Source organism: Coregonus lavaretus, assembly GCF_964263955.1.
Source record: "Coregonus lavaretus genome assembly, chromosome: 3".
In the NCBI taxonomy this organism is placed as follows: Eukaryota; Metazoa; Chordata; class Actinopteri; order Salmoniformes; family Salmonidae; genus Coregonus; species Coregonus lavaretus.
In genome coordinates this window covers 25,632,747-25,657,563 of record NC_139990.1, presented here as the reverse complement: position 1 = coordinate 25,657,563, position 24,817 = coordinate 25,632,747, and the positions used below count along the sequence as shown (strand labels likewise).

The 24,817-nt window shown below is 47.7% G+C and overlaps 2 protein-coding genes across 2 annotated transcripts; one reads left to right on the top strand and one right to left on the bottom strand.

Annotated features, from left to right (window-relative positions):
• Positions 1–10,611: 10,611 nt before the first annotated feature.
• LOC311115543 (proteasome subunit beta type-7-like) lies at positions 10,612–21,190 on the bottom strand. The gene is made up of 8 exons (XM_084157317.1): positions 20,989–21,190; positions 20,574–20,667; positions 19,223–19,320; positions 18,891–19,031; positions 11,762–11,876; positions 11,544–11,603; positions 11,157–11,308; positions 10,612–11,007 (listed from the first exon to the last, which is right to left on the bottom strand). Exons 1-8 carry the CDS (start codon positions 21,048–21,050, stop codon positions 10,896–10,898), a joined length of 834 nt encoding a protein of 277 aa, XP_084013443.1. The 5' UTR covers positions 21,051–21,190; the 3' UTR covers positions 10,612–10,895.
• LOC311115554 (proteasome subunit beta type-6-B like protein-like) lies at positions 21,121–23,556 on the top strand. The gene is made up of 6 exons (XM_084157318.1): positions 21,121–21,247; positions 21,751–21,821; positions 22,034–22,165; positions 22,432–22,561; positions 22,662–22,806; positions 23,113–23,556. The coding sequence occupies exons 1-6, from the start codon at positions 21,200–21,202 to the stop codon at positions 23,238–23,240; spliced, it is 654 nt and encodes a 217-aa protein (XP_084013444.1). The 5' UTR covers positions 21,121–21,199; the 3' UTR covers positions 23,241–23,556.
• Positions 23,557–24,817: the final 1,261 nt, after the last annotated feature.

Below are 24,817 nucleotides of genomic sequence, written 5' to 3'. Positions count from 1 at the left end.
GAAAAAAACATTCGTACATTCCTAACTTTTTTTAGTTCTGTACCACCCCTCTCATTCTATCATTCTATTGGCTGCGTGCTTAGGCCCCTTCTTAAAAGCCCCTTCTTAAAAAACTAATGTAATGCATACCATATGTCTATAACAAACCCATGGCCACAGTTTAAGAGCCCCTGTGAAAGAACACATGCATTCATTTAAAACACAGCATATACTCTATGTCTATATTACTTATTTAAACATATATCTGGATTATAAAATATCAAACATGTTCATTCTGTTTCACCATTATCATTTCATAACACATTATAAAACATTTATCATTCATCATCCTCCCCGGCCCCTGAGATTATGTGCATGTGGCCATGTGTGTCACGGTTTCGGCCGAGGCTGCCTCTCTCCCTTGTTCGGGCAGGCTTCGGCGTTCGTCGTCTCCGGAATTCTAGCTGCCACCGTTGTATGTTTCATGTTCGTTTGCTTTTGTCTGTTTGTTTTCACACCTGTTTCTAGTTTGGGCGTAATTAGTGTCCTATAAGTTTCTCGTTGTGTTTGTCTAGTGTTGTGTGTAATTGATTTTCGTCAGTCGTGTGTTTCGCTCGGTTGAGCTTCTCTCCACTGCGCTGGAGTATTTTCGCACCTGTTTGTGCGCTGTTACTATTTCGCCTTCGTGCGTATTTTCGCCTTCGGGCCAGTTGTCCTTTTGCCTTGGTTTTGGCTTTAATACAAGTCTTTGGATTATCGTTCTGAGTCCTGCGTTTGATTCCACCACTACACCTACTGCACGCCCTGACAGAATTACACACCAACCATGGAATCAGCAGGAGCCGAAGCAGGACAGACGAGACTGGAGGCCCAGGTTCGGGAACAACAGGACCAAATCCTGCAGATGGGGACCGCCCTGCAGGAGGTGATCACCACCCTCCGAGGCTGGGGTACGCCTCCACCGCCTCCCTCCCTGCCAGCACCATCGGCCAGTCCGCCCATTCCAGCGCCGGAACCTCGAGGAGTCCGACTCTCTCTCCCGAGGGCCTACGACGGAACCGCGGCTGGGTGTCAGGGATTCCTCCTCCAGGTGGAGCTATACCTGGCCACCGTGCACCCGGCACCTTCGGGGCATGAGAGCGTGTCCGCCCTGATCTCCTGCCTGGCCGGGAAGGCGTTGGAGTGGGCCAACGCGGAGTGGAGGAAGATCGACGCCACGACTATTACCTACGTCGAGTTCTCCCGCCGCTTTAGTGCGGTGTTTGACCATCCCCCGGAGGGGAAAGCGGCGGGGGAGCGTCTGGTCTTCCTCCGGCAGGGGAGGAGGAGTGCCCAGGAATTCGCGCTCGAATTCTGTACTCTAGCGGCAGATGCAGGGTGGAATGATCGGGCCCTCGTCGATCTATACAGATGTAGCCTACGAGAGGACGTCCGTCGGGAGCTGGCTTGTAGGGACACCAGCCTCTCTTTCGACCAGCTGGTCGACATGTCCATCAGGCTGGATAACCTACTGGCTACCCGCGGACGTCCTGCGGAGGGTCCGTCCATTTCACCCTCCAGCGCCTCCGAGCCGTGTCCCATGGAGCTCGGGGGCGCTGGCGCTAGAGAGAGGAGGAGTCGGCAGGCTAGGGGGTCCATCCACTGCACCAACTGTGGTCGGGGAGGACACACCGCGGCTAGGTGCTGGGGATGGCCTCCTAGGGGAGATGACGACAGGTTCCGCACTGGGGATTCCCTCCAGGTGAGTAGGCGCCCCACTCACCCAGAGCTCACTGTTGCCCATTTTTGTATGCCTGTGCGTTTTCCACAGGTAGCACCTCATTCCCAGCATAAGGCGCTGGTAGATTCAGGCGCGGCTGGGAATTTTATTGATAAGAAGTTTTGTTTAGCGTTAGGGATTCCCCTTATTCCTGTTGATGTTCCTTTCCCCGTTCATGCCCTAGATAGCCGTCCGTTGGGTACGGGCTTAATCAGGGAGGTCACGGCGCCACTTAGGATGTGTGCGCAGGGGGGTCATCAGGAGATGATTCAGCTGTTCCTGATTGACTCTCCTGCGTATCCGGTGGTGCTGGGCATGCCCTGGTTGAGTACCCATAATCCAGCTATTTCGTGGCAGGAGAGGGCTCTGATGGAGTGGTCTGCTCAGTGTGTGGGTAGATGTTTGGGCGTTTCCGTAGGGGCTACCTCGGTGGAGAGTCCAAACCAGGTGCCCGCATTGCACGTTCCCCCTGAGTATGGGGATTTGGCTATTGCGTTTAGTAAGGCGAGGGCGACGCGGTTGCCACCCCATAGGCAGGGAGATTGTGCGATAGACCTCCAGGCAGGAGCTGCGCTCCCACGGAGCCATGTGTATCCTCTGTCTCAGGAGGAGAAGAAAGCTATGGAGATTTACATAGACGAATCTCTGAGACAAGGATACATACGGCCTTCCGCTTCCCCTGCGTCCTCGAGTTTCTTTTTTGTGAAGAAAAAGGATGGTGGGTTGCGCCCGTGCATCGATTACCGTGGTCTCAATCAGATTACGGTGAAGTACAGTTATCCACTCCCGCTGATTGCAACCATGACTGAGTCGTTGCATGGGGCGCGTTTCTTCACGAAATTAGATCTCAGGAGCGCGTACAACTTGGTGCGCATCAGGGAGGGTGATGAATGGAAGACAGCCTTTAGTACCACCTCGGGCCATTACGAGTATCTGGTCATGCCATACGGGTTGATGAACGCTCCGTCAGTTTTCCAATCATTCGTGGATGAGATCTTCAGGGACATGCAGGGGCAGGGGGTGGTTGTGTACATTGATGACATTCTCGTGTACTCGCCTACCCGTGTCGAGCATGTGGCCCTTGTGCGTAGAGTGTTGCGGAGGCTGGTGGAGCACGACCTGTATGTGAAGGCAGAGAAGTGTCTGTTTTTCCAGGAGTCGGTCTCCTTTTTGGGTTATCAGTTGTCTGCGTCAGGGGTGAAGATGGAGGTAGACCGGGTGTCGGCCGTGCGTAATTGGCAAACACCAACCACTGTGAAAGAGGTGCAGCAGTTATTGGGGTTTGCAAATTACTACAGGAGGTTTATCCGGGGTTTTGGACAGGTGGCAGCTCCCATCACGTCTCTGTTGAAGGGGGGTCCGGTGCGTCTGCAGTGGTCGGCCGAGGCGGACAGGGCGTTTGGGAGGCTGAAGGACCTGTTTACCTCGGCCCCGGTGCTGGCGCATCCGGATCCCTCTTTGCCGTTCCAGGTAGAGGTGGACGCGTCAGAGGCCGGTTTAGGAGCCGTGCTTTCACAACGGTCTGGCGCGCCACCTAAACTCCGCCCCTGTGCTTTTTATTCTAAGAAGCTCAGTCCGGCGGAGCGGAACTATGACGTAGGGGACAGGGAGCTGTTAGCCGTGGTACAGGCTCTAAAGGTGTGGAGGCACTGGCTTGAGGGGGCTCAACACCCTTTCCTCATTTTGACGGACCACCGTAACCTGGAGTACATCCGGGCGGCGAGGAGGCTGAACCCTCGCCAGGCAAGATGGAGTATGTTCTTGACCAGGTTTACTTTTAAAATCACGTACATCCCTGGGTCACAGAATGGCAAGGCAGATGCGCTGTCTCGGCGGTATGACACGGAGGAGAGGTCCGTGGAGCCCACTCCCATACTGCCTGAGTCGTGTCTGGTGGCACCGGTAGTGTGGGAGGTCGATACTGAACTCGAGCGGGCGTTACGCACCGACCCTAGTCCACCACAGTGCCCGGAGGGTCGGAAGTACGTTCCGCTCGAGGTTCGGGATCGATTGATCTATTGGGCTCACACGTCACCCTCCTCTGGACATCCGGGTATCGGCCGGACAGTGCACTGTCTTAGTGCCAAGTACTGGTGGCCCACGTTGGCAAGGGATGTGAGGGTTTATGTTTCCTCCTGCTCGGTGTGCGCCCAGTGTAAGGCGCCTAGACATCTGCCTAGGGGTAAGTTGCTACCCCTGCCCGTTCCACAACGACCATGGTCCCACCTCTCTGTAGACTTTATAACAGACCTTCCCCTCTCCCAAGGGAATACTACTATCCTGGTCGTTGTGGACCGGTTCTCTAAGGCCTGTCGTTTGCTCCCCATGCCGGGTCTTCCTACTGCCCTACAAACTGCCGAGGCACTGTTCACCCATGTGTTCCGGCACTACGGGGTACCCGAGGACATTGTGGCTGATCGGGGTCCCCAATTCACCTCCAGAGTCTGGAGAGCGTTTATGGAGCGGTTGGGGGTCTCGGTGAGCCTCACCTCGGGGTACCACCCGGAGAGTAATGGGCAGGTGGAACGCGTAAACCAGGATGTGGGTAGGTTTCTCAGAACATACTGCCAGGACCGGCCGGAGGAGTGGTCAAGGTACGTTCCCTGGGCCGAGATGGCCCAGAATTCCCTACGCCATTCCTCCACTAACCTAACTCCATTTCAATGTGTGTTGGGTTACCAGCCGGTTCTGGCACCCTGGCAGCAGAGCCAGATCGAGGCTCCTGCGGTGGATGAGTGGGCGCGGCGCTCGGAGGAGACGTGGAACGCTGCACACGTCCACCTGCAGCGGGCCCTCCGACGTCAGAAGGCGAGCGCTGATCTCCACCGCAGTGAGGGACCGGTGTACGCACCTGGTGATCGAGTCTGGCTCTCTACCAGAAACCTGCCCCTCCGCCTGCCCTGTCGGAAACTGGGTCGGCGGTTTGTAGGGCCATTTAAAGTCCTGAGAAGGTTGAACGAGGTATGTTATAGATTACAGCTACCTGTGGAGTATAAGTGTATTAACCCCTCGTTCCATGTGTCCCTTCTCAGGCCGGTGGTAGCGGGCCCACTCCAAGAAAATTAGATCTTGGAGACTCCTCCGCCCCCGTTGGACATCGAGGGGGCACCGGCGTACTCCGTGAGGTCCATCTTGGATTCGAGACGTCGGATGGGGGGTCTCCAGTATCTAGTGGAGTGGGAGGGGTACGGTCCGGAGGAGCGGTGCTGGGTGCCGAGGAGAGACATTTTGGACCCGTCGCTCCTGTCGGAATTCCATCGGGGGCATCCGACGCGCCCTGCTCCGCGTCCTCCTGGTCGTCCCCGAGGCCGGAGTCGGCGCACGTCTGGAGCCGCGCGTCAAGGGGGGGGTACTGTCACGGTTTCGGCCGAGGCTGCCTCTCTCCCTTGTTCGGGCAGGCTTCGGCGTTCGTCGTCTCCGGAATTCTAGCTGCCACCGTTGTATGTTTCATGTTCGTTTGCTTTTGTCTGTTTGTTTTCACACCTGTTTCTAGTTTGGGCGTAATTAGTGTCCTATAAGTTTCTCGTTGTGTTTGTCTAGTGTTGTGTGTAATTGATTTTCGTCAGTCGTGTGTTTCGCTCGGTTGAGCTTCTCTCCACTGCGCTGGAGTATTTTCGCACCTGTTTGTGCGCTGTTACTATTTCGCCTTTGTGCGTATTTTCGCCTTCGGGCCAGTTGTCCTTTTGCCTTGGTTTTGGCTTTAATACAAGTCTTTGGATTATCGTTCTGAGTCCTGCGTTTGATTCCACCACTACACCTACTGCACTCCCTGACAATGTGTCAGGTCATAAGGTCATAAGCATAAAGAAATGCTAACACTAGTTCCATTGTTACTTCAATCTCCACACAGCCATCACGTCATTGACATTCCCAGACCAGCTGCAGGGAGTTTTTATGAAAAACACATAAATGTCTCTGCTCTGTATTCACCCTTCAACTGGTTCTCAATCCATAAACATTTTAAGGCATATAGGTTTTTAATTTTACAACATATCCATGCTTATTACTAATATTATTATTTTACCTTTGACCTCTCCCTACATTTGCCTTAATGATACATAAAATAATACCATATCTTCAGCACTCAGTGGTCCTGTTCTGTGAGCTTGTTTGGCCTACCACTTACGGCTGAGCGGTTGTTGCTCCTAGATGTTTCCACTTCACAATCACTTACAGTTGACCGGGGCAGCTCCAGCAGGGCAGAAATTTGACGAACTGAATTGTTGGAAAGGTGGCATCCTAGGACGGTGCCATGTTGAAAGTCACTGAGCTCTTCAGTAAGGCCATTCTACTGCCAATGTTTGTCTATGGAGATTGCATGGCTGTGTGCTCGATTTTATACACCTGTCAGCAACTGAAATAGCCGAATCCACTAATTTGAAGTGGTGTCCACATACTTTTGTATATATAATTGCGTTGTTTGCTCTATAACCCATTATTTCATAAGCCACTGCGATATACAATAAGGCCTTGACAACAAAAAGACAACAGTCACACAGGGTGGAGGAATCGGTGTCCTGCTCTGTACCTGTTATACTGAGCTTCTTTAAGAAACTATTGGACTCAGGTCGCTCTGCCTCTACCTTGAAGGTGTATGCCTCAGCCATATCAGCTAACCATTTACGCGTAGATGGAAAATCGACAGGGGCCCAATACCTCATCTGCCAATTCTCACAAGGTGTCTGCCGGCTGCATCCCTGCAGGGCCGTCCACATGGCATCCTGGGATCTGTCACTAGTATTGGAGGCTTTGACGAAACCTACTTTCGAGAATACGGAGGAGCCGGACATAAAATGGTTATCTCTGAAAACGGCTTTCCTCTTAGCTATTTCATCAGCGCTCCACACGCTCTCTATGAGCCCTGTCTGCCTACGATGGAAGGCAGACAACCTAGGCGTGACCGTATGGCCCAATCCAGTCAATCAAGCCATCGAACTGGAGTTCTACTGCCCCTCTCCTTTCCAGAATGCTGAGGAGGAGCGAGCAAATCTCCTGTGTCCAGTCCGTTCCCTCAAACACTATACGCAAGCCTCTGAGCACTGTCCAAGCAGAGGCTTTCACACTGGGTTGTGGATGTCATCACTCAGGCCTACAAGGGTGTAGGGCTCAATGTCCCAGAAGGTGTGATATGTCACTCGACCAGAAGTGTCGCTGCATCCTGGGCTGCACTGAGAGGCGTCCCCCTGAATGAGATACAGTGCATTCGGAAAGTATTCAGACTCCTTGACCTTTTCCACATTTTGTTACGTTACAGCCTTATTCTAAAATGTATTAAATTGTTTTTCCCCCTCATCAATCTACACATAATACCCCATCATGATAAAGCAAAAACAGGATTTGATAATTTTTTTGATATTTATAAAATATAAAGTATTCAGACCCTTTCCCCAGTACTTTGTTGAAGCACCTTTGGCAGCGATTACAGCCTTGAATCTTCTTCGGTATGACGCTACAAGCTTGGCACACCTGTACTTGGGGAGTTTCTCCCATTCTTCTCTGCAGATCCTCTCAAGCTCTGTCAGGTTGGATGGGGAGCGTCGCTGCACGGCTATTTTCAGGTCTCTCAAGAGATGTTCGATCGGGTTAAAGTCTGGGCTCTGGCTGGGCCACTCAAGGACATTCAGAGACTTGTCCCGAAGCCACTCCTGCGTTGTCTTGGCTGTGTGCTTATGGTCGTTTTCCTGTTGGAAGGTGAACCTTCACCCCAGTCTGAGGTCCTGAGCACTCTGGAGCAGGTTTTCATCAAGGATCTCTCTGTACTTTGCTCCATTCATCTTTCTCTCGATCCTGACTGGTCTCCCAGTCCCTGCTGCTGAAAAAACATCCCCACAGCATGATGCTGCCACCATCATGCTTCACTGTAGGGATGGTGCCAGGTTTCCTCCAGACGTGAGGCTTGGCATTCAGGCCAAAGAGTTCAATCTTGATTTCATCAGACCAGAGAATCTTGTTTCTCATGGTCTGAGAGTCCTTTAGGTGCCTGTTGGCAAACTCCAAGTGGGCTGTCATGTGCCTTTTACTGAGGAGTGGCTTCCGTCTGGCCACTCTACCATAAAGGCCTGATTGGTGGAGTGCTGCAGAAATGGTTGTCCTTCTGGAAGGTTCTCTCATCTCCACAGAGGAACTCCGGAGCTCTGTCAGAGTGACCATCGGGTTCTTGGTCATCTCCCTGACCAAGGCCCTTCTCCCTCGATTGCTCAATTTGGCCAGGTGGCCAGCTCTAGGAGGAGTCTTGGTGGTTCCAAACTTCTTCCATTTCAGAATAATGGAGGCCATTGTGTTCTTGGGGAAATGCAATGCTGCAGAAATGTTTTGGTACCCTTCCCCAGATCTGTGCCTCGACACAATCCTGTCTCGGAGCTCTACGGGCAATTCCTTCGACCTTATGGCTTGGTTTTTGCTCTGACATGCACTGTCATCCGTGGGACCTTATATAGACAGGTGTGTGCCTTTCCAAATCATGTCCAATCAATTTAATTTACCACAGGTGGACTCCAATCAAGTTGTAGAAACATCTCAAGGATTATCAATGGAAACAGGATGCTCCTGAGCTCAATTTCGAGTCTCATAGCAAAGGATCTGAATACTTACGTAAATAAGTGTATTTATTTATTTAATTTTTTATAAATTTGCAAAAAAATCTACAAATCTGTGTTCACTTAGTCATTATGGGGTATTGTGTGTAAATTGATAAGATTGTTTTATTTTTTAATCAATTTTAGAATAAGGCTGTAACGTAACAAAATGTGGAAAATGTCAAGGGGTCAGAATACTTTCCAAATGCACTGTATGTGCAGCTGCTACCTGGTTGTTGCCCTGCACATTCTCAAGATTTTACAAGGACAACAGCGCATCCTGCCACATCATGGTCTCTGCCATTCTTCCAGTGGTACTGGTGCATTAATCAGAGGTTCGTAGTGTTAGTAGTGCTATTACCCATGACCTTGTTGGTATGAGTCATCCATACTTTCAACCGTACTGACGGTCTGAAAGGTATGAAGTAGAATGGAAGTTATGAATTGAACTGGAAGACTGTCAGTACTTTCCCGTCACTCTGGATCTTTTGGGAAGAAGATTCTCTGAGACAGTGCGTGGTCTGATGTACGGTTTTATATGAATCGCGGGGGCATGTCCTCCCACGCTGTCACGTTACTGGCGTGACTTTGTTGTTATTATTACTCGACCCGCGCGGAGTGCGAGGGATATAATCCATACTTTCAACCGTATTGACGGTCTTCAAGATATTCGTAGAACCATAGTTACATTAGTAACTTCCGTTATATCACCTGCAGCATGGTCAAGCAAGTTAATTTTTTCGACAGTTTACTAAACAACTACTGATTTAGAACCACAGCGTTACCATAAATCAGCACAAAGACAACAGACACTGCCTCCGCTATTCCAGCACCATTTCAACTTAAACATTTAAACATCATCAAATCAACAAGGCTATATATGCTTAGTTTAATATACTGAAAACAAAGTTAAAGATACCAAAAACAATTTAGTCAAAAAATGTTGACTCATTCTACTTGTAGACTAGTTGAATGCCAATGCCATCCTCCTCTCTTTCATGTTGGCAAAACGGTCTAAAACTTCCTCGTATGGGCAACAATGAACCACTAAGCTAGTTAGCTAGCTAGCTAGTTAACGTGAGCCTACTAGGCTACATCTAGGCTACATATTGAACTTCAATTGTCTCAAGCCACAGGCACAACATTTTAATTTATGGTTAGATCAGAATTGCCGTCATAATCATTGGCTGGTACAGAGAATTCAGTTAAAACCACAAGTCCAAATCCCCATTTCCATCCATGGCTTAGGAAGGGGCCGATTTAGCAAACTAGCTACTGCAGGACATCAACACAAGCAGATGAGAAACGGACAAGTGATTTGATTGGTCAGAAGCCAAATCCGAACTGGCCTCCCTTGGAGGGCATTTTGCTACACCAGGACAACCCACAGTTGAGCTCAGCTCAAGGCTGATTGGCTAATTATTTTATAGTTTTTTTTATCAAGGGAGGCCAAATATTTGTTGCCATCAATCAATAAAATGCTACGGCAGTAACATGTTATACTATTTTGGTCCAGACAGCATCAGATACATGGGCTACACATGCTGAGACAGAGGGGTGCTGTTTCCCTTGCTTGGATGATTTATCAGGTTAGATTCAGCCACGTGCGAAGTGACGGAAATTGATGAAAAAATTATGAAAACAGAGAGAGACGAAAGATAATTTTATAATCGTGTTTTTTTAATTCGTCAAATATTTGGGGAAGACTGGGTTCCCTTTGTAACCATAAATACATGCCACTATGTAGACTAACTCTTAATAAAATTTGAAAGCGAAATACAGCTTGACTTTGCTGTGATGCGTCAAGGAAATATCTTTCTTTACAATGCATACGAAACTGAAAGGGTATTTAAGGTAACTTTTCATTCGCGATCAACAAAGTAACCAAGTGTAGCTTATATGCATAATTGTGCATTCTGAGTATTATTTGACAATAGTCTAGCCACACGTCAATCTGATAAACAATTGTAATTTTTTAAACATAATTTATCACAACAACATACAGTAAACCGTTTGGCCAATTGCAGAGCATCATTTGTTGTCGTCATCAGTAAATATCAAGATTTACCTGTAGAGGTTTCGCGTGCTCAAGGAGTCCCTCACAAGGAGTCACAGGGAGAGTTCTAAATGAGCTCTATTACATTTGAAATATCTAAATCCCCCTGGAAAGTAATAGCATATTCTTAATTGGTGAACCATGGCAAGAACATAAAAACATATAAACAAATGAAGATGATGTGAGCTGAAACTGTGCTAAAAGGAAAAGCTAGAAATATGGAGGGAAAACTCAAACACATGTTCATGAAAAATAATGTAGCCTTTTTATTCAATCAATCACTTTCCAATATTTCACCCACTGCATAGACACAGCATTAGCCTAGGCCTACTATGCCTGTTCAAAATGTATCACTGACTACAGTTCATTCAACTAACATCTTTACGTCACAAGGTTTTATGGCTTTGCATTGTAGTGTCACCTAGTAGTCAAATATTGTAATTATTAGGTGTATTGTATTAATTGCTTTTATGCCTGAATATTGTGATAAGCCTCTGTGTGACTGTATCTTTGTAATTTCTCAGGTTCAGGCAGTATCCATCCGCTGGACTGTCTCCTGCACTACCACCAGCTCCAGAGGGACTATTTTCTCTGTCAAAATAGATGTTGTACCTTGGCGATACTTGTATCTCCTCTGCCTGACCGAGAGAAGAGAGAGAGAGGGAATGAGAGCGATAGAGAGGGAATGAGAGAGAAATTAACCACTGTTCTGTCAAACAACAATAGTTTTTGCAAATATGCTAAACTAATACTTGAAGCAGAAGTTGAGGATGGTGACACCATTTACCTCTTGTCTTTGTACTCTGACTCCTGGTATGGCCTGATGTAGTCCACCCCATGTTTAGTGATGACACAGATATCTATGTTGTTGCCTGAGCCCAGGTCACTCATGATGCCAGAATGGATGGCATCCCGGACCAACTCCTTAGCCTCCTCCATCTAGTAGGACACAGGGGAATTACTATTTTGAGTCAAATTTATCTGGCATGAAAGGTGGTTACATTGGAGCGGCTATAGTGGTGGATGAGGTGAGTTAATTCAACAGAATATAATGTTTAAATGGGCAATCTGTGATTGCTACATATATTTGTTTACTATTAATGATACAGTATATACCCAACTCCTAGCCTGCCTAAGGAACAACTCCTAGCCTGCCTAAGGAAAAGTCACTCACCTCCATATTAGGTTTGAACCTATCCTCCAGAATCCCCAGAGCGGCTAAGTCACCAGATCCTATACAGAGGTCGAAGTCAAACACAAACAGGAATCAATAACACGTAATGATTTATAGATTATTCATGACTAGTTGATTATTCAACTAATAATGGCCCACACAATAACAGTGTATGGGTTTATGCTTATGTTTGCTTGACACAGTAGCAGTCCCTCATCCATTGCAAGGTATGGCACATTGTCTATGCTCCCATAGGGCCCCACTTTGTAGAGATGATTGCCGGTGCAGTCCACCCCTCCTAGGATTAGACTGGCCCCTATCTGGCCCCTGTACCTAAAGATACACATATGAGATACATTATGAACAAACAAGAATTACTATTTTGAGTCAAATTTATCTGGCATGAAAGGTGGTTACATTGGAGCGGCTATAGTGGTGGATGAGGTGAGTTAATTCAACAGAATGTAATGTTTAAATGGGCAATCTGTGATTGCTACATATATTTTTTTACTATTAATGATACAGTATATACCCATTGATTCTTGAAGAATGTAACTTATAAATGCCTCATGAGCTTAGTTCAATTGTTGTACCCCTATCAGAACCCAAAATATAAAAATGTTTTACTCCAATGTTTGTAATCAATGTAATTGTAAACAAACACTGTATAGCCTCAAAACATGGGCCTAGATTCAATCAGTTCAGCTTTAACCCGCGATAACCGACAACTGCATTGCTTTTGTTTAGGCGATGCATAGCATATCATTTATTTTGTTTAAGCGATGTCAGAGGTGTAACTGCGTTGGAGCTGTAAAATCCAGAAGCGGCTCCCGGCGTTATACTGTATCTAACGCAGACATTGCCATAGGATGCATAGCCGCATTAGTAGAAATACCATGCAGCCGTGTTACAAGTTCTACAGCTGCACCATCGAGAGCATCCTGACTGGTTGCATCACTGCCTGGTATGGCAACTGCTCGGTCTCCGACCGCAAGGCACTACAGAGGGTAGTGCGTACGGCCCAGTACATCACTGGGGCCAAGCTTCCTGCCATCCAGGACCTCTATTCCAGGCGGTGTCAGAGGAAGGCCCTAAAAATTGTCAAAGACTCTAGCCACCCTAGTCATAGACTGTTCTCTCTGCTACCGCACGGCAAGCGGTACCAGAGCGCCAAGTCTAGGTCCAAAAGGCTTCTTAACAGCTTCTACCCCCAAGCCATAAGACTCCTGAACAGCTAATCAAATGGATACTATTTGCATTGTCACACCCACCCACCCCCTCTTTTACGCTGCTGCTACTCTCTGTTTATTATCTATGCATAGTCACTTTAACTCTACCTACATGTACATATTACCTCAATTACCTCGACTAACCTGTGCCCCCGCACATTGACTCTGTACCGGTACCCCCTGTATATAGCCTCCCTACTGTTATTTTTTTAAAACTTCTGCTCTTTAATTATTTGTTATTATTTTTAATTTTTTTACTTATCTATTTTTTACTTAACACTTATTTTTCTTCAAACTGCATTGTTAGTTAAGGGCTTGTAAGTAAGCATTTCACTGTAAGGTCTACACCTGTTGTATTCGGCGCATGTGACAAATACAATTTGATTTGATTTGATGTTCGAATACTGGAATGTGTGATGTAATCTATTCTACACCTTGATTAGGCTGATAGAAATCAATTTTTTTGTTTAATGATTTTCAATTTGAGTGCCTGTCACGGTTTCGGCCGAGGCTGCTCCTTCTCCTTGTTCGGGCAAGCTTCGGCAGTCGTCGTCTCCGGAGTACTAGCTGCCACCATTCTATGTTTCTATGTTTGATTGGTTTTGTCTGTTTGTTACACCTGTTCTTTGTTAGTGTTCATTATGCGTCCTATTTAGTTTTCTTGTGTTTGGTCAGGTGTTGTGTGTAATTGTTCGATGTCACGTGTTGTATTAGTTCGTTGTTCTATTCTCTCTGTATTCATTTTGTTAGAGAGAGTCCCGCACGTTGTGCGCATTTATATTTGGTACTTACCAGTGTGCGTAATTGTTCGCCTGTGGCCTGTTGCCGTGGTTGGCTTGTTTTCTTGGACCTCACTAAAGACATCTGTTTCGAACCTCTGTGTGTCCTGCGTGTGATTCCACGTTACCTCTACACTCAATCCTGACATAATTACACACCATCTCAATGGAATCAGCAGGAGCAACCGCACCCACGGAGATCATCGAGGAGCGCCTTCGTGGACAGGAGGACAGGATTAACCAAATCGGGCACGCCCTGGACAGAGTGATGAACACCCTCCATCGATGGGAGACCAGCGGGGTACCCACACCCCCACCTACCACACCATCACCATCGGTCAGCCCGCCTGTCCAACTTCCGGAACCCAGTGGGATTCGGCTCTCGCTCCCGAGGGCGTACGACGGCACCGCTGCCGGGTGTCAGGGGTTCCTGTTGCAAGTTGAACTCTACCTCGCCACCGTACACCCGGCGCCCTCGGGACACGAGAGCGTTTCCGCCCTCATCTCCTGTCTCACCGGCAAGGCGTTGGAGTGAGCCAACGCCGAATGGAGGAGAATAGACGCCGCAACTATCACCTATGCGGAGTTCTCCCGCCGCTTCCGTGCAGTGTTTGACCATCCACCGGAGGGGAAGGCGGCGGGGGAGCGTCTATTCTACCTCCGGCAGGGGATGAGGAGCGCTCAGGAGTTTGCACTGGAGTTCCGGACTCTAGCGGCAGATGCAGGGTGGAATGAGCGGGCACTCATAGACCACTTCCGCTGCAGCCTCCGGGAGGACGTCCGCAGAGAGTTGGCGTGCAGGGATACCACGCTTTCATTTGACCAATTGGTTGACATGGCCATTCGGCTGGACACCCTGCTCGCTACTCGCGGGCGTCCCGTGTGGGGGTCGCCCATTCCACCCTCCAGCACCTCCGAGCCGAGCCCTATGGAGCTCGGAGGTGCTGGCGCTAGAGAACGGAGGAGAAGGAGCCCGAGGGGGGCCGTCCCCTGCACCAGCTGTGGCCGTGGAGGGCACACCGCGGCTAGGTGCTGGGGAGGGTCTCCTGGTGGAAGAGAAGGCAGGCCACACATTGGGGAGTCCTCCCAGGTGAGTAGGCGCCCCACTTACCCAGAGCTTTCTGTCGTACACATAACCATACCTGTTTGTTTTCCACAGGTTGCACCTCGTTCCCAGCATAAGGCGCTAGTAGATTCAGGCGCGGCTGGGAATTTTGTAGATCGCAAATTCTGTGTAGAGTTAGGGATTCCCCTCTTTCCGGTAAATAATCCTTTCCCTGTACATGCCCTAGATAGCCGTCCGTTAGGATCCGGGTTGATTAGGGAGGTCACAGTGCCACTTAGGATGGAGACGCAGGGGGGTCATGAGGAGACGATTCAGCTCTATCTGATCGACTCTCCTGCGTATCCGGTGGTGCTGGGGCTTCCCTGGTTGATTACACATGATCCTACTATTTCGTGGCGAGAGAAGGCTCTTAAGGGGTGGTCTGCTCAGTGTGAGGGGCTATGTCTGGGTGTTTCCGTAGGGGCGACCTCGGTGGAGAGTCCGAACCAAATGCCCGCACTGCACATTCCCCCCGAGTATGAGGATTTGGCACTCGTGTTTAGCAAGACGAGAGCGGCGCGGTTGCCACCTCATAGACAGGGGGATTGTGCGATAGACCTCCAGGCAGGAGCTTCGCTCCCACGGAGCCATGTGTATCCTTTGTCACAAGAGGAGAAGAGGGCGATGGAGACATACATTGCCGAGTCTCTGAGACAGGGATACATACGGCCCTCCACTTCACCCGCGTCCTCGAGCTTCTTTTTTGTGAAGAAAAAGGATGGAGGTTTGCGCCTGTGTATTGATTACCGCGGTCTCAATCAGATTACTGTGAAATATAGTTATCCACTCCCTCTGATTGCGACTATGACGGAGTCATTACACGGGGCACGGTTCTTCACAAAATTGGACCTCAGGAGCGCATATAACTTGGTGCGCATTAGAGAGGGCGATGAATGGAAGACAGCATTTAGTACTACCTCCGGTCATTACGAGTATCTCGTCATGCCATACGGGTTAATGAATGCTCCATCAGTCTTCCAATCCTTTGTAGATGAGATTTTCCGGGACATGCAGGGGCAGGGAGTAGTCGTGTACATAGACGATATTCTGGTGTACAGTTCTACCCGAGCCGAACATGTAGCCCTGGTGCGCCGAGTATTGAGGAGGCTGTTGGAGCATGACCTGTATGTCAAAGCAGAGAAATGTCTGTTCTTCCAGGAGTCGGTCTCCTTTTTGGGTTATCAGTTGTCTGCGTCAGGGGTGAGGATGGAGGTTGACCGTGTGTCAGCCGTGCGTAATTGGCAAACCCAAACCACGGTTAAAGAGGTGCAGCAGTTCTTGGGTTTTGCGAATTACTACCGGAGGTTTATCCGGGGTTTTGGACAGGTGGCAGCTCCCATAACGTCCCTTCTGAAGGGGGGTCCGGTGCGCTTGCGGTGGTCAGCTGAGGCGGACAGGGCTTTTGGGAGACTGAAGGACCTGTTTACCTCGGCTCCGGTGCTGGCGCACCCGGATCCCGCTTTACCATTCCAAGTGGAGGTGGACGCGTCTGAAGCAGGTATCGGGGCCGTTCTCTCACAACGGTCCGGCACACCACCTAAACTCCGCCCCTGTGCTTTTTATTCGAAAAAGCTCAGTCCGGCGGAGCGTAATTATGACGTAGGGGACAGGGAGCTGTTAGCCGTGGTACAAGCCCTAAAGGTGTGGAGGCATTGGCTTGAGGGGGCTCAACACCCTTTTCTCATTTTGACTGACCACCGTAACCTGGAATACATTCGGGCAGCTAGGAGACTGAATCCTCGCCAGGCTCGGTGGACTATGTTTCTAGCCCGGTTCGTGTTTAAGATCACTTACATCCCTGGGTCCCAGAACGGGAAGGCAGATGCCCTGTCTCGGCGGTATGACACGGAGGAGAGGTCCGTTGAGCCCACTCCCATACCACCTAAGTCTTGTCTGGTTGCACCGGTGGTATGGGAGGTCGATACGGAGATCGAGCGGGCGTTACGCACCGACCCTAGCCCTCCACAGTGTCCGGTGGGTCGGACGTACGTCCCGCTCGAGGTCCGGGATCGACTCATTTATTGGGCTCACACGTCACCCTCCTCTGGGCATCCAGGTATTGGCCGGACAGTGCACTGCCTTAGCACAAAGTACTGGTGGCCAACGTTAGCCAGGGATGTGAGGATTTATGTCTCCTCCTGCTCGGTGTGTGCCCAGTGTAAGGCGCCCAGACACTTGCCCAGGGGTAAGTTACAACCCCTGCCCGTTCCACAACGACCCTGGTCTCACCTCTCGGTGGATTTTGTTACAGACCTTCCCCCCTCACAGGGGAATACCACCATCCTGGTCGTTGTGGATCGGTTCTCGAAGGCCTGTCGTCTCCTTCCCATGCCGGGTCTTCCTACTGCCCTACAGACCGCTGAGGCTCTATTTACCCACGTCTTCCGGCATTACGGGTTACCCGAGGATATAGTGTCTGATCGAGGCCCCCAGTTTACCTCCAGAGTCTGGAGAGCGTTTATGGAACGGTTGGGGGTTTCGGTGAGCCTTACCTCGGGTTACCACCCGGAGAGTAATGGGCAGGTCGAACGTGTCAACCAGGATGTGGGTAGGTTTCTGAGGTCGTATTGCCAGGGCCGGCCGGAGGAGTGGGCGAGATATGTTCCCTGGGCCGAGATGGCACTGAACTCTCTCCGCCACTCCTCCACTAAACTAACCCCTTTCCAGTGTGTGTTAGGGTACCAGCCGGTTCTGGCACCTTGGCATGAGAGCCAGATCGAGGCCCCTGCGGTGGATGAGTGGGTGCGGCGCTCGGAGGAGACGTGGAACGCTGCACACATCCATCTGCAGCGAGCCATCCGTCGACATAAGACGAGCGCCGATCTCCACCGCAGTGAGGGGCCAGTGTACGCACCTGGAGATCGAGTCTGGCTCTCGACCAGAAACCTGCCCCTCCGCCTGCCCTGCCGGAAGCTGGGTCGGCGGTTTGTGGGGCCTTTTAAAGTCCTGAGGAGATTGAACGAGGTGTGTTATAGGTTACAACTGCCCATTGATTACAAGAATATTAACCCCTCGTTCCATGTGTCTCTCCTCAGGCCGGTGGTAGCTGGTCCACTCCAGGACTATGAGATAGAAGAGACTCCTCCGCCCCCGTTGGACATCGAGGGGGCTCCGGCGTACACTGTTCGGTCCATCCTAGATTCGAGACGCCGGATGGGGGGTCTCCAATATCTCGTGGAGTGGGAGGGGTACGGCCCGGAGGAGCGGTGCTGGGTGCCGAGGAGGGACATCCTAGACCCGTCTCTTCTGACCGAGTTCCATCGTGGTCATCCTACGCGCCCTGCTCCGCGTCTTCCTGGTCGTCCCCGAGGCCGGGGTCGGCGCACGGCTGGAGCCGCGCGTCAAGGGGGGGGGGTACTGTCACGGTTTCGGCCGAGGCTGCTCCTTCTCCTTGTTCGGGCAGGCTTCTCCGGAATACTAGCTGCCACCGTTCTATGTTTCAATGTTTGATTGGTTTTGTCTGTTTGTTACACCTGTTCCTTGTTAGTGTTCATTATGCGTCCTATTTAGTTCTCTTGTGTTTGGTCAGGTGTTGTGTGTAATTGTTCGATGTCACGTGTTGTATTAGTTCGTTGTTCTATTCTCTCTGTATTCGTTTTGTTAGAGAGAGTCCCGCACGTTGTGCGCATTTATTTTTGGTACTTACCAGTGTGCGTAATTGTTCGCCTGTGGCCTGTTGCCGTGGTTGGCTTGTTTTCTTGGACCTCACTAAAGACATCTGTTTCGAACCTCTGTGTGTCCTGCGTGTGATTCCACGTTACCTCTACACTCAACCCTGACAGTGCCATTATTTATATTGAGCCTACACGTTCTATTTCTGAACTTCTAACAGGAGTGATAGGGCCTACGGGTGTGGCCACTCAGCGATTTTGACAGCTCCAACGCAGTTACACCTCCAACATCACCTAAAATAACGATATGCTATTCGATTGTCGGTTATGGCGGGTTAACACTGAACCCATTGAATCTAGGCCCTGGTAAAAAAAAAAAAAAAACATTTTCACCTCACAGATGGTCAGTCCTTGCATCCATAGCTCTGTTGATGAATTTAAGAGTGGTTACGTTTCTCCAGCCCCATCCCTCAACTGTTTACCAAAACAGTGGCAGGGTTGCCCACTTTGTTGTTGTTTGAACAGCAGATTGCTCCTTAAATGCTCTAATGAAGTGTAATGTTGAAGGCTCTAATGGAGAGTGGTAAAGACACACACACACACACACCTGAACACACACATACCTGAAGAGCATGTCCTGCAGAATATTCACTGCCATCACGACACGTGGATTCCTGCCGCTGTTCATAGAAAATATGGTGAGGTTGGAGGACAGCAGGTCGGTAGTCTTCTCTGTGTCCGCTGCAGTTCCTGCACCACAGCAGCTGAGAGAGGGAGTAGGCAGGAGAGAGGACAGAAAATGGATGCAGGTATGAATATCTCAAATAGAAGTGACAGTTTGTGTTCTGGGAAAAGCCCCCAATTTTGTACTTCTCATTCACTTGTTTCTTACAACCAATTGTGTTCCACAAATAAGCCACACCACACTACCCATTACAGGTGTAGGCCTACTCACTACATATTGGGGGAGATGTAGTGGATCTTAGCACACATCTTATCAGCCACCACTTCACCGGAGGTGGCCCGTGTGTCTGCTCCCAGTACCACTCCATCCTGCACAAATGATCAGCATACACATAAATATATTGAACAAAAATATAAAAGCAACATGCAACCATTTCAAAGATTTTACTGAGTTACAGTTCATATAAGGAAATCAGTCAATTTAAGTAAATTCATTAGGCCCTGATCTTTGGATTTCACATGACTGGGAATACAAATATGCATTTGTTGGTCACAGATACCTTTAAAAAAAAGGTAGGGGCGTGGATCAGTAAACCAGTCAGTATCTGGTGTGACCACCATTTGCCTCATGCAGCGCAACACATCTCCTTCGCATAGAGTTGATCAGGCTGTTGATTGTGGCCTGTGGAATGTTGTCCCACTCCTCTTCAATGGCTGTGCGAAGTTGCTGGATATTGGCGGGAACTGATACACGCTGTCATACATGTCGATCCAGAGCGTCCCAAACATGCTCAATGGGTTACATGTCTGGTGGGTATGCAGGCTATGGAAGACTTGTGACATTTTCAGCTTCCAGGAATTGTGTACAGATCGTTGCGACATGGGACTGTGCATTATCCGGATCACGTCACGGTATCTCTGTGCATTCAAATTGCCATAGATAAAATGCAATTGTGTTCATTGTCCGTAGCTTATGCCTGCCCATACCATAACCCCACCGCCACCATGGGGCACTCTGTTCACAACGTTGAAATCAGCAAGTAGTTTGCCCACATGCCGCCATACACGTGGTCTGCGGATGTGAGACCGGTTGGACGTACTGCCAAATTCTCTAAATGACGTTGGAGGCGGCTTACAGTAGAGAAATGAAACTTGAGACATCTGTGGCATTGTGTTGTGTGACAAAACTGCACATTTTAGAGTGGCCTTTTATTGTCCCCAGCACAAGGTGCACCTGTGTAATGATCATGCTGTTTAATCAGCTTCTTGATATGTAACACCTGTCAGGTGTATGGATTATCTTGGCAAAGGAGAAATGCTCACTAACTGGGATGCAAACAAATTTGTGCACAAAATTTGAGAGAAATAAGCTTTTTGCACATATGGACATTTCTTGGATCTTTTATTTCAGTTCATGAAACATGGAACCAACACTTTACATGTGGAATTTATATTTTTGTTCAGTGTAATTAGAATACACTTCGCCCATTATTGCAGTCACAATACAGATATGAATAATACAAATTGAATAAAAATGAAAGCAAAATACATTAAATGAGACCATTATGCAACAGAGTTGGTTAGATGCCTGGCTGCCCATCATCAATGTGAATCATTTTTACCTTACACACAACTCCAGCTATGGTGGTCCCAGTCTTCATCGGCTTAGGTGCGTTGGTATGTCCTCCCTGAAGCAGACCCTCCAAAGCAACATTTCTAAGTGATAAAGCCAAGATAAAATTGACTGATCATACACTGAAATACAATGTCAATACCAACAGCATCACTACCTAATGAACAGATAAATAAAAAATGCAATCAGCTGAAGAACACATATTACTTTTATTTGAATGAAGGTAGCCTATTTAAAATAATGTAATTGTATTGAAAAAAGCACATATATTTACACTTTCCGAGAGATAATTACTTTCACTTTTGATATAGGCTTGGTATAAATCATGAATAATTACGAAGTTTCACTCTTTACAAGAAATAACAACACTATTATTCTGCTAAAAGATTAAAGGGAAATCATACCTGGAGACGTTGTCAAAATTAAATCCCGATGCAGGTGTTTCGAGAACATTTGATAACGCCATACCTGGGGACGGTTATTTTGGACTCGTGAGATTTTGACTTCCCAGCGATTCTGCATTTCAATTCGCTTGAGGTCGCTATTTTCTTGATCTTATGTATGTGACTGAGGGACGCAGTTTTATCTCTCTTTTTCATCCGTGTTCTGACAATAATGGAAAGACGTTTTATGGACTCTCAAATCAAAGGAGTTAGTACAGGCGTAAGTAATTTGTAATTTGTTATTCATATTTTGTACCCGATAATGTTACAAAAACAATTCTAAATTGAAGCTGCGATAGACAATGCATTTTGCGACCAATTTACCTGTATTTACCCAGAGGATTTTTATTCTAGACTACCTTGATGTTAATTTATCTCAAAAGCCTAGAGCTGAAATTCAGGGAAACGTTTAGGCATTTAACTTGATATTAATACGAACAAAGTGCTGAATTTACTTTCGTTTTCGAGACATTCATATGCAACTCAAGCTCAGGGTACGATACACTTTAGCACTGATCTAAGATCAGTTTAGCCTCCCCAAATCCCAACCATATCCGTAAGGAGGAAAAACGGACCTCAGATAATATATAATAAATATGTAATAAATGCATTATAATACAAACATATTATATCAGCTATATATTATATTGTTTGTTCTATCCCCATCTAAATGATGATACATGTATTGATTGGTTTTGATGCTCTGCATGTTATCTCCTACAGACCACCATCTTGGCGGTGACATTCAATGGAGGGGTTATCATCGGCTCAGATTCCAGGGCGTCCATTGGAGGGTGAGTAGCTTCAACACCTATTAACACCTGGAATCATGTTAATCATATTGCCCCTCCTTCCCTATAGACATGTCTTTATGATAGTTCTACTGTAAAATATAAGTCTGTTACACACAGCATATTAAATAAATCAGCCATATAGCAATATATACATTGGAATGTGTCACCAGGAGTCTCTATCTAATGTGTCTCTGTCTCCACTTCACCCACAGGTACTACGTGTCCTCTAAGACCATCAACAAGCTGATCCAGGTTCATGACAGGATATTCTGCTGCATCGCTGGCTCCCTGGCAGACGCTCAGGCCGTCACCAAGGCTGCCAAGTTCCAGATCTCCTTCCACAGGTATAGACCACCCTATCCCTTTCCCTGTCTCTGTCCCTGGCCCTGGCTGGTTCAACATAGCTCATGATGGTTGATATCAAACTAATGAAGCTTGATTGATGTGTGATTGATTTGTATTATTATTAGCAATAGGGAGACCTCAATTTTAGAGGTGGTCTTAGTAGTAATGTGCAGCCTACTGAACTACAATAGACATAGAAACAAACTGTGGAATAATCCTGAATTATAACAACCATGTCTTCTCTGTGCCTGCGCTGTGTGGTAAGTATCCAGATGGAGTCACCTCCTCTGGTGAAGGCAGCAGCGTCCGTGTTGAGGGAGCTGTGCTACAACAACAAGGAGGAGCTGCAGGCCGGCTTCATCACTGCAGGCTGGGACAGGAAGAAAGGGCCACAGGTGAAGCCCTGGGGCATAACAAACAGTCAAACAGACATATAGAATAGAACACAATAGAGTAGAACACACACACGATTTCTAACTGTTATCTTACCTGTAGGTTTACACAGTGGCCCTGGGTGGTATGTTACTCAGTCAGCCGTTCACCATCGGAGGGTCAGGGAGCACGTACATTTACGGTTACGCCGACGCCAAATACAAACCTGACATGAGCAAAGAGGAGTGCCTGCAGTTTGCTACAAATGGTAAACGTGGATTTTTCCTGTAGAATCTCATAGGCTTCATTGTTTTATCCGAATGCCACTGTTTTTATATAGGATATAAGACGTCAGATATTAAATAATGAATGTAAATTTTTTATTGAATACATCTTCCAGTGGAGAGTGATTGTAGGATGGGTTTGCTATGGGATTGTTGGCACTGGAACACAAAAGAGCTGTTTCCCGAAAATATGAACAGATATGGTCTCATACCCATCTCTGCCTGCCATCTGACCTATTTTCCTCTCTTTCCTCTCTCCCCCTTCTTTTTCTCCTGTTCACCCCACCTAGCTCTTGCCCTAGCTATGGGCAGAGACAATGTCAGCGGGGGTGTGGCACACCTGGTAGTGATCACCGAGGAGGGGGTGGAGCATGTTGTAATCCCTGGAGACAAGCTTCCCAAATTCCACGACGAGTAGTGACACTTCAATCAGCCAATCACTCAGCTGTGACACTGTGAGATGAATTTGGAACCTTCACCCAACCATTTACTGTGGTTCATACTGTACATGTGGAATTTGGTGTTCATAGGCTTAACTATTCACATACGTTTTGGGACTGCGGTTAGAAATGAGCATTCATGATTTCAAAGAGTCCAATGTGAGAATCTTCTCTGCTCCTGCCAATGTGTTTCCTAATCCACACTGTGTTCACTATGTTTCTGTGCGTTATATTTTTTTAACCTAATGACCTCTGTGTATGGAATCAATAAAATCTAAGGAAAAAATATGTTTACACTGCGTGTAAGTGTGTTTGATTATATATACAGTATGTCAATCTGACAGTCCCCACTATAATTGAGTAGGGTATCTCTGAGGGAATATGCCCAATTTACGTTGAGGCATCTTTCTGCGTATCTACACCTATGTTGAAGTCGGAAGTTTATATACACCTTAGGCAAATACATTTAAACTCAGTTTTTCACAATTCCTGACATTTAATCCTCGTAAAAATTCCCTGTTTTAGGTCAGTTAGGATCACCACTTTATTTTAAGAATGTGAAATGTCTGAATAATAGTAGAGAGAATTATTTATTTCAGCTTTTATTTATTTCATCACATTCCCAGTGGGTCAGAAGTTTACATACACTCAATTAGTATTTGGTAGCATTGCCTTTAAATTGTTTAACTTGGGTCAAACGTTTCGGGTAGCCTTCCACAAGCTTCCCACAATAAGTTGGGTGAATTTTGGCCCATTCCTCCTGACAGAGCTGGTGTAACTGAGTCAGGTTTGTATGCCTCCTTGCTCGCACACGCTTTTTTCAGTTCTGCCCACAAATGTTCTATAGGATTGAGGTCAGGGCTTTGTGATGGCCACTCCAATACCTTGACTTTGTTGTCCTTAAGCCATTTTGCCACAACTTTGGAAGTATTAATAATAATAATAATAATATGCCATTTAGCAGACGCTTTAATCCAAAGCGATTTACAGTCATGTGCGCATAAATTTTTACGTATGGGTGGTCCCGGGGATCGAACCCACTACCCTGGCGTTACAAGCGCCATGCTCTACCAATTGAGCTACAGAGGTATTCTTGGGGTCATTGTCCATTTGGAAGACCCATTTGTGACCAAGCTTTAACTTCCTGACTGATGTCTTGAGATGTTGCTTGAATATATCCACATAATTTTCCTTCCTCATGATGCCATCTATTTTGTGAAGTGCACCAGTCCCTCCTGCAGCAAAGCACCCCCACAGCATGATGCAGCCACCCCGTGCTTCATGGTTGGGATGGTGTTCTTCGGCTTGCAAGCCACCCCCTTTTTCCTCCAAACATAACGATGGTCATTATGGCCAAACAGTTCTATTTTTGTTTCATCAGACCAGAGGACATTTCTCCAAAAAGTACGATCTTTGTCAGTTGCAAACTGTATTCTGTCTTTTTTTATGGTGGTTTTGGAGCAGTGGCTTCTTCCTTGCTGAGCGGCCTTTCAGGTTATGTCGATATATGACTTGTTTTACTGTGGATATAGATACTTTTGTACCTGTTTCCTCC

Coding starts and splice junctions, on each gene's coding strand:
- LOC311115543 (XM_084157317.1), bottom strand. CDS start 21,050: ATGGCGTTATCAAATGTTCTCGAAACACCTGCATCGGGATTTAATTTT. Junction 11,877..18,890: donor CTGCAGGACATGCTCTTCAG/GTATGTGTGTGT, acceptor GTGTATCTTTAG/GTACAGGGGCCAGATAGGGG. Junction 11,008..11,156: donor TCAGAGTACAAAGACAAGAG/GTAAATGGTGTC, acceptor TCTCTCGGTCAG/GCAGAGGAGATACAAGTATC.
- LOC311115554 (XM_084157318.1), top strand. CDS start 21,200: ATGGAAAGACGTTTTATGGACTCTCAAATCAAAGGAGTTAGTACAGGC. Junction 21,248..21,750: donor TCAAAGGAGTTAGTACAGGC/GTAAGTAATTTG, acceptor TATCTCCTACAG/ACCACCATCTTGGCGGTGAC. Junction 22,166..22,431: donor TTCCAGATCTCCTTCCACAG/GTATAGACCACC, acceptor CTGTGTGGTAAG/TATCCAGATGGAGTCACCTC.